This window comes from Solanum lycopersicum, chromosome 4, assembly GCF_036512215.1.
Source record: "Solanum lycopersicum chromosome 4, SLM_r2.1".
Classification (NCBI taxonomy): Eukaryota; Viridiplantae; Streptophyta; class Magnoliopsida; order Solanales; family Solanaceae; genus Solanum; species Solanum lycopersicum.
Window position 1 is genome coordinate 53004784 of NC_090803.1, and position 13260 is coordinate 53018043.

The following is a 13260-nucleotide window of genomic DNA, read 5'->3' on the forward strand; positions in this document are numbered from 1 at the left end:
TCTCACAATAGTTTTCACAATATAGACATTTAAGAGTTTAGTTTATGGGGAGATTTGTTATCTCAATAGTTTTAATATTTTCCCCTTATATTAGTTTTCATATAATAATATTATGTTTTGGATATAAATTTTTACCTTATAATTTATGAACTATGTAATTTTTAATTGTAAGCTTCCGCATGACGCCCTAGTTTTCAACCCAACAAAACTAAGATATACTACTTACTTTGATAACACTGGCCAGCATATGAGATCCAACTAAGTTACTATATGTAAAGTGGTATTGTATGTGTTTGTTTTCTTTCTCCTTAGGTTTTTAGGATGCCAAAATTTTACTTTGTGACTTAGGAACCAAAAATGTACCTATTTTTTTAGCTTTACCAGGAAAAAGTTCAGTTAGGGATTTTAAGAAGTGTAATAGATATTTAGATACTTTAAAAGGTTTTATGCTTAAACAAATTATAGCTTGTGACTAAAGTTTCTCTTCTAATGTGTTGGAAATATACAAGCATTTTATCATTTTTCCCATGTATATTTATGCAAGAAATGTTAAAATCTGTTGTTATTTATCTTCTATAAAAACTAAATACACCAAATTTGGAAAAATAAGGACGAATATGCTGATATTATAAATGTCATACTCTACTTTTTAAGGTTAAGTTGAACCATATTGAAGATTAAAAACATGTAGATTTTTAGATTATTTTTTTTAGAAAAATACCAAGTAAATATGATACTATGTAACGATGAAGAATTAAACTTCTTTTAAAATTTTCCATTCCTCAAAATAATACAATACATTATCGAAATATATACAACTACCATTCAAACAAATTGTAAGTACTTGGTAAATCAAAATTCAATCCATTAAATAGAAAGAAAAAAACAAAGAGAAACTTATTAGAATGATACATCTCTCATGAATTATGTCCCACATCATCATTTAAGAGAAAGCGGAGCAAAAGCCATAGCATAAGTAATGGGCTGAGCAGAGTGGTTAACATACTTACCTGGACAGGGTCAATGGGTGATCAATAAGACCCATGGCCTAGGCTTGTGACCTCCATTGCACTTTGGAGGGGTGCCTGCCTAAGGTCGACCCAAGTGGTCGAGCCTACGTCATAATTTGTTGCTGAGGGGGCCTGCGTTCGCGCGGCCCCTGCCCAATACTAAGCCTTAACTTTGTTACGTTCATCTGAATTTTCAAGCGAGTATGATTCTAAAACGTTGAATCTTGTACATATGTTGCTTATTGAATATTCAATTTAATGTCACTTAATTAAAATGAGTAAAGACCTAGGTCTTTTCTTCTGGATCAAAAGCTATATATGGAATAAAAATAGTCGGGATAATCAATTTTAGGACACTCGCAAATTGTAACGCGCTCCATGGGTTCCATCGAGCACCAAAACAAACCATGAACGCACATTATATTGTTGAAATTATCAACATGAAGAGGCGTCACTATAGTGTACAACTTTGCACAATGAATTTAATTCTACTTGTACCATATTCCACCAAAACTGATTTTAGATACTAGAGAATTACAAAATTTAATACTGATTTTATTCATGAGACTTTCCTATCATAATACGTTTTTTTAATTGTGGGGAAATTATTGACGCCTTATTTTCCTAATTAAGGTTCTTTTTAATTTTAAAAAAATTCAGTTCAGAAAATATTTTTTTATCTTATTTAGGAATTGTTGTTAGCCAAAAAAAAAAAGCGCCGTTGCCGGGGATCGAACCCGGGTCACCCGCGTGACAGGCGGGAATACTTACCACTATACTACAACGACTTTGTTGTCAAATCAAATGGATATTATTTAATTGTCAATATCTTTATTTTCATAAATATTTTGTTCCTCGTCTTACAATATTTGTCCTTTTCACTTCCCAAATATGAAAAGATTAATTATTATCATCTAACAATTTGCTTGAAAAGGGGCAACTATATTGTATCATTTTAGAATTGACAAACTTACAATTTATAGTATGATTGATTCAGTTTTACCAACTTATAACATATTTTATTGCGATTTTTTATTGTTCTAACTAAATTAATGATAGATTTTGACGTGGCTAAAGGATTTGTAAAGGAGATTGAACTGAGATGTTGAGGCCATAAAAAGTATTACCAATTTTGTTGTGACACTTGAGAAGGTAGTTTACGTTAGTGGAGTTATATATAGGCATAATACATAAAAATGACCCTTAGCTTGATTTCAGCGGACAATTATGTCCTCTAACTTTGAGTGTGCATAATTAGACACTTAAATTTGTGTAAAATTAAACAAGTAGAACTTGTATCCTACATAGCATGATACATGTAGGATGCGATGTAGGAAGCACAATTGTCATGTGGGACCAATGTGTCATAAAATTGAATTAAATATTGAATCATATTTTCAACAATAAGGTCGTTGTAGTATAGTGGTAAGTATTCCCGCCTGTCACGCGGGTGACCCGGGTTCGATCCCCGGCAGCGGCGTTTTTTTGGGATATTATAATATGTTTGGATTCCTTAAAGTTGAAAATAAGGCATCAATAATTTTCAATTCTTTTTTTGATATTAAAATTTCCTAAAACGGTAAAAGGTTCCTTATTTTCACCAAAATTATTTGAAACTTTCAACATATATATATATTCTCAATTTTTTTGTCCAAATGATTAATGCATTTTAAATTCATTTCTAAATTGGTAATGTCCGAATCAAATTTCATAGATATATCTATAAAATCAAATTTATTGGGAGTTTTATTTATAAACAAAATAAACACCACCTAAAAGATAAAGGAAAACTAAAAATTAAAGCAGAGCAGAAACTCTAGTTTCCTCTGACCACTTAACCCCAGTGTATGAATGCACATCTCTATCCACTTGTTCCTATTTAGAACTCTAATGTTTGTTTCCTCATCACTTGAACTTTGTTATTACACAATGCATCATTCCGTGCTTTTCAGATTTCATATATCATTTAATTATTATTCTAATATTTAGGAGTTTGAAATCAACTAAAATTAGAATTGTTAATTTTTTCGTTATTAAAACTATGCAATAAACCAACTTTATAAAAGATAAGTAATAATTGCACGTTGGAAAAAATCCTAGCTCTTACAGATCTTTTAGATTTAGGAGTCTTTTTCTTATATTTAGTAATTTAAAACTAATGCACATACACTAAACTAGTACAATTGCATCATTTACAAAGTTGTAATCGAAATAACAATAAAGGAAGAAATTCTACTTACTTTAGAATTAATTGATTAATTTTTTTTGAATAATCAATTAAAAACAATTATATATCTACATATTTTTTCTATGTTGCACCGGTAACTATAAGATTTGTTTAAAATTAATAATTTCAGTTAATTAATCATAAGTATGGTTATGTGTTTAATCCCATTTTTAAATAAATTTTAATTGCTTATTGATCAACAAAAGAAAATATCAAACCTAACCTACTCCTATTTATTTATTTATTTTACAAAAGGAATGAAATAGTTAAAAGGCAAAAGAGTTTGCTTATTTTACCAAAATTCTTTTGAAACTTTCCGTCAAAGAAGACATACATGGAGTCTTTATCGATTCCCGAGGTAATAGTTTTTGAAATATTCTCATGAGTTCACTTGGATACCTAAATACATTTTAGCGGCATTAAATATTAATGTTAATAAAAAGTGTTAAATTTTTTATCGGCATTGATTAAGTATCATTATAACCAATGTCTTTAGGGACATATACAAAGAGTGTCAATTACCACTAAAAATACATATTTAGCGGTAATTAATAATCATTTTTACTGTGGCAATAGTTTTATATAGAGCTCTCGACAGTCGGATACAACAACAAATAGTAACATCTATGAAATGGCGAGTTTCATAGATGTCATTAGATTCACGTGAATCCATGCTTCCCTTTCGAAATTATATAGTGATAAGTATTCCCCCTTCATTTGATTGAAAAAGAGGGATATTCGTCTGATTAGATTAGGGGATTTTGAAAGTGAAATATAGGATGAAATGAGTAAATTTTTTAGAAACAAGTTCCATCTTTTTCATGTTTAGTGCAAAAGCATCAATTGCAGCGAGTTGCCTAATGTATTGAAGAGAGATGATTAGATAAGACGTGAAACACATGCAGCTTATCGAAGACACGATCTGCAAATAAAAAATTAAAGAAACTCCAATGCCTTCTCAACTTACCAAAACATAAACCTACACGTATATCTTGAATTTAGCGAGCACTCTATCTAGAATTTGTCGCTCAAGCAGACTTTTTCTTGAAAAGAATTGAAATGGCTCTAGCCTTTAAGAAAGGAAGAATCAACAATTTGGAGGTGATAAAGTCCTAACAAACAAAATTAATTAAACCCTAAAATGAATTATTTATCAACAAAGCAAAACATGAAAATTGTAAGAAAAAAATAAAAATCTAAAATTAGATAACCCTAAGAACCTTTGAATGTTTTTTAACTCTGTACACCAAATAGTTCAATAATTTCCCCACCTACAAAGATACAAATTAATATATCTACAAAACTAACAAAAACATTTTACAATGATTGTGTATATATATATATATATATTCATATCCTCACAAAGAAAATACTCAATTCAGGTTCACTTTTTCCATCTGGGCTCAACATGTATAAGGTTTCTGAGTCTTTTGATCCGACCACTCTTTCAAAATGTGCCCTCATATAGGCCATTTCATCGTCCACTTGTCCTTGTACATCGGGCTTTGGGGGCAGTACGCCTGCCCCCATCGACACCGCCTTAAGTACCTCCATAAGATGGAGGTCTTCTTCTGTGGCATCTCTCTTTGAACAATAACCACATTTTTTACCATTTACAAACATAGTCCAACATGGCTCATCTAGAAGTTTCATTTTCTCCTTATGATCAGGTCTTTTTTCGCATTCCAACGCGATACGAACCATCCCAAGGCTCATTTCCTTCTGCAACGTGTTGGTTTGCATGGCTAGGTCAATTACCAGCGTAGGCAGGGTTCCTGGATTTTCCTGAATAGAAAGGCTAACACGCCCTTTTCTATACCCAAACAACGTGCCGGATACACCCACTTTAGTTTCGGGTATCCGGCCACCGGGGAGGGAAGGGAGTTTACATACGGGGGTAATAATAGGGAACGATCGCAACACATTACGAAACGCTCTAAAGATTTTTACGGGACGTTTTTTATCGGTTTTCGATGAAGGCTTTACCAGGGATAAAGGAGTTGTGGGGGGAGCTGGTGGTGGTGGTGGTGGTGGTAATGATGATGATTGTGGCTCTTCCATTGCTGGTTAATTAATTCACCTTTTTTTAAATAAAAAAATTAAGGTCGGAGATTTAGAACCAGCAATGGAAACATTGCCATTAAAGAGAGATAATTAAGGTTGATTGAATCCAAATTAGGTAAATTATATAGAGGAAGAATAATGAGATAGATATAATTTGTGTATCAATAAAGTTGATGTTTTGAAAAATGATATTTGACTTGAGTTTACTTTTTTTTGATCTACTATTCGGTACCTGAATTTGTGGAGTTGGATAGAATAGTAATGATTACACATTTTTTATTGGATATTAGATTATAGAAGAATAATAGGAAAAAAATATGCAAAATAAATGTATATCTAATATTTTTGTTGGATTTATAGATATAAATTTAAGTTGCGACAAAAAGCAAACGTGGATAAATACAAAAAGAGAAAATAAAGAATATCAAATTTTAATGTCTTTGAAGCAAAAGTAAATATAAGAAAATCTCGAAATTCAAATAGCGTCACTATAACAACTAATTTTGTAATAAAAAAAAAAGCATTTCTCAAAGCATTATAACAAGAAAAATGAAGGAAGACGATGAAGAGTATGATCTTTGTAATAAGAAGGTACGTAGTACATTCATTCAGTGTATTTGTGATGATTCTGTCATGTATCTAGTCAAACTATTTTATATACTTGTATTCTCTATTAAATAAAGATGAGTTGTTTACTGTCATGTATCTAAGCATGTTATTCAATGAATATTTGAGTTCTTTCTGTCATGCATCTAAGCATGTTATTCAATGAATATTTGAGTTCTTTCTGTCATGCTCTAGCGTGTTCCCTTTAGTGTATCTGAGATGATTCTGTCGTATATCTGGTCATATTTTAACGAGATCATTATAGTTTACACTTTGTAAATTTACGACAATCACAAATTTACCAAATATAGTTAGCAATTATAACAAAGAAACGCAAAGATAAAGCACACATTTATCAATTGAAATTTTATTGAAAAGAATAAATATTGAATATAAGAAGTTTCCGTACATGTATCTAGTAATCCATCTAAGTCATGAAGTATGTGTTAGAATACAAGTATATGTAAAATATTTGATTGTTCATAAGTTTAAAACACAAAAAAATACATCTAATGAAATTAGGTGCATGAATCAAATACTTGATTTGGATACATTAGTAAAAGAGCACAGAATATTCAACAAACTAGAGTATGTGAAACATGCACAGAATATTCAACAAACTAGAGTATGTGAAACACAGTGTTCTAAACATGAAAAATTGAAAAGAGAAGTCTTGAAATTTTAAAAAATTAATTCAAATTTATGGAAAAAAGTTGTTCACTTTGTTGTGCTTGAAAATAAATGGAACTTTTTCGTATTTTTTAGAAGTTGTTAAATTAAAATATACTCAAAAGTTGTTAAAAGATTGATTTACTCCTTAAGTTGAGCATTTTAATTACCGCCCTTAATTAAACAAATGTTTTAGTTTGTATTCTGCTTAAAATAAATGTATATCAAATATATGTATCTGAATGCGATAAATACGTATATATCCAACACACCTATTTTTTTAATAGAAAATATAATATTAAAAACTAACGCGAAGGAAAATAATAATGGTAAACTTATAAGATTTGTAGCGTTTACACTTTGAAAAGAAAACCAAACAAATGCATAGTGAACCAAAAAGGCTAAAATAGAAGAAGATGATGATGGGCTCACATGAATAGGAAAAGCTCAATTATTTTGGCTGATCGCAACTGATCATATTTTCCAATAATGAAAGGTACACATATAAAGTTGATACATTTAATCACCTTAAATAAAAGCACATAAATCATAAAATATCGAAAACAAACATATATATGAGTGACTTTAGATAAATATGTAACACTCTGATTATCATAAAATTAAGACAAATCACTTCTATAATTAGTAGTACTACTTTAGGTTTTTTTTTTTTGCTAGAGTACCTTTCAAATATCTTAATTAACCACGAATGTACTGCAACCCCATGTTCCTTTAAAGGATTATAAATAAATCTACTAAGACTGCCAATGACATGTACAAATTTATCAATTTGTATAATTTTTTTTTTAGTCAATTCAAAAAATGACACAACTCTATATTAAATAACAACTAAACTTTAAAATATCTATTTTTATTCTTATTGAAATGATTTATAGTCACACAAATTTTTATCATTTATTTTAGATCACAAGTTTTAAAAATCTTTCTTCCTTTCTTAAATTTTTATCATTTATTTTAGGTCACAAGTTTTAAAAAATTTTCTTCCTTTCTTAAATTTTATATCGAATCAAAGTACCTGACGGAGAGTGGATTAAGTATCCTTCTCCTTTTTGGAATCTAATAATTACTTGAAGTGCTTAGCAAGAGGATTACTAACTAGCTTGCCTTTCTCATGTGATCCTCTTGAGTACCTTCTTAATACAATGCCTTGGGATAAAAAGAAGAACTTCTATACTTTAATTTATGTTGGTGAATTTTCATGCCCAAAATTTTCTTTGTTGACCTCAATTTCTAGAGACTATAATGCTAGATTTATGCAAACGATAAATATATATCATCCACATAAATCAAGAAAATAATAAAATCACAACTGAAAAAAAGAAGATTAAAAAGTTTCATTCTAGCTAGTCTTGTCTATGATTTTTTTTCTCTCCTTATTTTATTGTTGTAACCATTGTGGGTGAATCTCTTGTCTAAAGAAGTTTTTTTTAAGCCTTATTTTGGTACGATGGATTTTAAACTTCAAGTATCATTGTCTTGAGTTTGTTTCATTTTTTCAATGTACAAACATAATTATTTTCCCAGAATTAATTACGAAATCCTCAATTTGATCCATATGAATCCCCTCATTCAAATCTCATTTTTTTATTATTTAGAAATAATTAAATATAACTTTTTTCATCTTCTTATTAATTATATAAAATTAATAGTTTCATCAAAATTATTATATATTTTTTAAAAATGACTATAACTTGAAAACAAATTTCCGAGATTAAAATAACAAATTTATATCTTATCGGTCCACAACTTACACTATATAGCCTTAGAGGCAAAACATAGCTAAGGGGCTTAACAAAAACTAACTTATGCCCGATGGGTAATAACTAGGGATGGCAATAGGTCGGTGTAGGGCGCAGAGCCGGTGTGAGTTGAGCTTTAACTCACAAAATTTTTAATTCGTCCTATTTTGCATAGTCGCACTTTTTATTTTCAATCCGTCCCACCCCGCTCCGCTGAACCCGCCCCAATAATTTTTTAAATATTTTTCCCACCCCGCTCCGCTGAACCCGCCCTAATAATTTTTTAAATATTTTATTTTTTTTAATTATGTTTGATACTGAAAATAAAATTCATAAAAATAAATTCATTCTTTCATTAAGTTATATTAATTTAATAGGATAGTGACTTAAATTTTTATTTTTTAGAGTCAATTGAAAAACATACAAGAAATTGTATTATTTTTTATTGAACCATTTTTATTTATTATCTTGAATATTTTAATAGATTTAATAAAATTATCTTAAGAAATAATGTTGTATCACTCTATAACATGTAAAAAGTTACAATAAAATTTGAACTCACATAAAATCACATGTACCCTCAATCCACCGCGTCTCATATTAATTTTTTGTAAAAAAAACACTTCAATTTACCCCGCATTTGCACTGCCCCACGTAACCTTAACCCCCGCCCCAGATATCCTTGAACCATTTGAAATGTTTTGAACGTCTATGAATAAATGGGACCAAAAATCAAGAGCATTTTGTTGAAATTAAATCATTTTATAAGATTCTTCTCATGAAGATAAAATATATGGATAGAAAAAATTACTTAAATATATAACTTACAATATATTAAATTTTTTTATAATTTGAAGAATTTTTAAAAAATTACTCTCAACTATTTTTGGATACATCATTTTACGCGATATATCGATCTGATACATCACTTTATGCAATGTATCGATTGGATACACCATTTTATGTGACTTATCGACTAAATATATCACTTTACAATATGTATTGAGATCTATACAATATATCAGAATATTGAGTGATGTATTCATAATCAAATACGATGTATCCAACGATATATCGAGAATCAAAAGACGATATATCAAGATATTTTGGGAAATATCCAAATTCCACTAAATTTAAATAATTTTTCGTAATTTGAAGAAGAATAATAATATGATGTAATGGGCTTTTAACACTATAAACTTTGCGTAAAATTTTCATAAAAATTGTTACAAGAAGATTGATACATGACAATCTATAGACTAAATAGGCAACAAATAACCCTCTTATTTTAATTTTTTGGGTTAATATTTTTGTATTTATTTTGTCACTTTAATAACCACATTTTGTTCCTTAAAAAGAGAAATTTTCAACTGATTTTTTTCAAAACCCCCATTTCTTCTCTTTTTCCCTTTTTTCCCTCCCTGTTTCGACTTTAATATTTTTATCTTCTTCACTTAAATATTTTCATTAGAGATCAATTACAATAATAACTCTTTCGCATTAAGTAACTCCTCAAATCACCCCCAAAATAAATTTTTATTGATTATTTGTGATTTTTTATTTTTTGAAGGTTTTATGTTTCTAATATCTTGTCATTGAATACAAGTTTTTTAAAACAAATTTTATACTTTCTGGTGCATTGTATTTCAAAAGCTGGGTTAAGAATAATTATTCATTCTGAAAAGAGAAAATGTGTATAGAGTGGTGAAGATTACAATGATAATATTAAATCTTTGGAGGAAATGATGAACGGAATAACGATATTGTTGAGTTTGAAAATCGTCAATTATGAGTATGAATAATAATAATTTTGATTTGAAATGATTTCACCTATTTCAACACATGTAAACTTACTTCAGAAACGTTTGAATCTTATTTAAATGTTAAACATGAAATTTGTATATACATTGAGGTAAAACTCTATAACAATTTAATGTATACCTCTTTCAATTGAATGTATACATAGTAAATATTACTATATATACGCATGGACGCCTAATACTAAATGTAGATTATGCAAGTGATATACAAAAAAAATATGGAAATAACTAGTGTATACACATTATAGGGAAAACATTTATTTGATCAAATATATTAAACTGAATACATGAAGCAGCAACATAGTTGAGGACCTAAAGTAAAACTTCAATTTTTGGCCTAAATATAAATAAACTTTTTATGCGTATTTATTCAAAATTTATTTTTCTTACATTATTTAGATGAAAATTATTAGTTATTTAGTTTTAGGTAAAATTTATCAACTCAATATTGAGAAACATTCTCATAATGAGGCAATTATCATATGAATTGTTAACATAATTCTACAGGTAATAAGTTCACAAATATTAAATAAAGATAACAATTAGAATTATAAAATCCAATTCAAAAAGTTGATGACTTCATATACCCCACTTTAATATGTTTGTTGTAATGCTTGAAATTAAAATTTAAAAGAAATAATAATAATCATTTGAATTTACATTGTTCAACCTATTTTTACTATTGATTCATACTTTTGACAAAGTACAAAAGGCGTTAAAACAGATATATAAATTTTTTGAAACTTATTTTTATATTTTTTACCATAAATAATCAATTTTTCCTATAAAGAATTTAATACATAATGTATTCTTGATAAAAAAATTTGGCCCCCCAAAAGGCATAAGCATTGGTTTTGTAGAAACCAAACGACGTATATTATAGTTTACATTTACACGATCAGTATTATCCATTATATTATATTTATTATATTTACAATGAACAATGAAAATTTTTATTTTATAAAACAATCGGTTTGATGTGTTTCCATTTTTTTTTTCTAATTATATCTTTATATAATATTTCAAAATATTCTTTTACTCTTTATCTTTATTATTTAATTTTAATCAAACCTCCTACCCTAGAATAATTAAAAATATTTTAATAAATTTATAATTATAATACATCATGATACAATCAAGTCACACAATTAAAATATTAAACAACAACAAACAATACAGTATAGCCAAACAATGTGTCTACCATGCAATATAGTATAGTAAAGTATAATACAGTACAATATAATAAATTATAAAACAATAAGTAATAATGATCCAAACAAAGCGTAAGAGTCTGTTTGGTATTATTATTGGGAGGCTAGAAGTGGTTTTTCTTTTAGAAATAACACTTTTTTTGTTTGAAAAACTAATTGGTTGGCAAATTCTTAAAATTGTTTTTAAAGAGAAGTAGTACCAATTTTTCTGATGTTGGAAAGAAATTTTAAAAATGTGTTTTAAAAAAGAAGAAGTAGTAGAAGCAGAAAATTATTTTTTTAAAACTAAAATCTCTTTTACTTGTATATATATTTATCAATGTATCCCTTATTAATTAATATATCTCATAAGTTTGATTGATTGTCATTCAATTTTTTATTTTTATATGATAAATTTTTTATTTTATATTATTATTTATACTTTATATTGTATATATTACTTTACACAATAAGAAATAAAAGTAACAACAATATTTTTGGAGGATTAGAAAATAGTAATAACTAAAGTTTTAGACTCTCCCAAAAATGTAATAACAAATAACAACATTTACTTTTCTTAATTTACATTTTTTTTAAAAAAAAAAATTAAATTTCTTAAAACTTTCGAGTACTATAACAAAAAGGAAAAATGCACAAGTACCCCTTAGGTTATGACCGAAATTTCAAAGACACACCTTAACTAAATTAAGGTTCTATTACCTCCCTGAATTTTTTTTTTTGTAATTTTTGCACCTTTTCGGCTAATTACGTGACATCCAAATATCTCTCAAGTGCCTTAATTGCGTGGAGTCATGGAGTGTGCCACGTAAGACAAAAGGTGTACAAAATTACAAAAAAAACTATAAGTTCAGAGAGGTAATAAGAACTTAGTTTAGTTAAAGCATGTCTCTAAAATTTTGGTCATAGTTTAGGGTGTACTTGTACATTTTTCAACAACTACTAAAATTGAATTCAAAAAAATATTGAGTAACAAATAACAAAAGATTCATCTTTTCAATATTTTTTAATAATATTTATTTATGTATGATATTAATTTAAAATTTGAACATGCACATTTTAATTAATAACACTGATACATGTATTTTTTCGTAATTTAATTATCAAAAACACTTTTTAAAAAAAAAATAAAATAAGCCAAACAGAAATTGCTTATCAAAACATTTTTTAATAATTTGCGAGTATAAATGTTTTTTTTTTAAAAATATTTTCTAAAACGTTATATTGTAAATGCATTTTAAAAAATAAGCAGTTTTTAACAACAACGTCAAATAGACTCTTAATATTAATATGAACTGAGTTTCTTAACATAACTTCTAACAAACAATTTTATAGATTGTAGACTCGTAATAAATATCCTTTAAAAGAATTATAGTCATAATTAAATATTTTTGCTAATTTTATTGAGTGAAATAATTTTAAATAAACTTTCTTTCTTGTTTCAAAGAAGAACTAGTTGAAAGTTGGATAAGAGAGATGAATATGTCAATTCATCCTCTTACTATTCTTGGTACTTCATCAACTTGTCCATCTGTGTAGATTATATATATTTGAGGAAAATAATATATTTTTAAATTATGTGAAATTAAATAAAAATATTATCAATTAATAATTGTTCTAAATATACTTCTATCATTAATAATTTATCTAAAAGTACCTTTGTGATTAATATTTAATTCGTTCACTTTATTTGTTTCAATATAATTAGATATATTTGTTAAGAAAATAAATAATAATACACGTATTTTATCAAATTATGTCATATTAAATATTAATATTTTAAAAAATAATTATTTAATGTTGAAACTAAAATATGAAAAAAATTATCATATTTTCTTAATAGGTTAAAAATATTTAAACAAGTAAAAAGAACTTTATTTAAAAATAAGTGATGTT

The 13260-nt window shown here is 27.4% G+C and overlaps 1 protein-coding gene and 3 non-coding genes across 4 annotated transcripts; 2 read left to right on the top strand and 2 right to left on the bottom strand.

Moving 5' to 3' along the window:
- Nucleotides 1–1002: 1002 nt before the first annotated feature.
- LOC112941393 (U1 spliceosomal RNA) lies at nt 1003–1163 on the top strand. The gene has a single exon (XR_003246675.1). It is a non-coding gene; the product is annotated as a U1 spliceosomal RNA (small nuclear RNA).
- Nucleotides 1164–1726: 563 nt separating this feature from the next.
- TRNAD-GUC (transfer RNA aspartic acid (anticodon GUC)) lies at nt 1727–1798 on the bottom strand. The gene has a single exon. It is a non-coding gene; the product is annotated as a tRNA-Asp (tRNA).
- A 620-nt stretch (nt 1799–2418) lies between these two features.
- Nucleotides 2419–2490, top strand: TRNAD-GUC (transfer RNA aspartic acid (anticodon GUC)). The gene has a single exon. It is a non-coding gene; the product is annotated as a tRNA-Asp (tRNA).
- Nucleotides 2491–4362: 1872 nt separating this feature from the next.
- LOC101250109 (protein MIZU-KUSSEI 1) lies at nt 4363–5542 on the bottom strand. The gene has a single exon (XM_004237395.5). It carries the CDS (start codon nt 5296–5298, stop codon nt 4588–4590), a length of 711 nt encoding a protein of 236 aa, XP_004237443.1. The 5' UTR covers nt 5299–5542; the 3' UTR covers nt 4363–4587.
- Nucleotides 5543–13260: the final 7718 nt, after the last annotated feature.

Bases quoted from the DNA above. Each gene is read 5' to 3' on its own strand.
- LOC101250109 (XM_004237395.5), bottom strand. From the start codon at position 5,298: ATGGAAGAGCCACAATCATCATCATTACCACCACCACCACCACCACCA.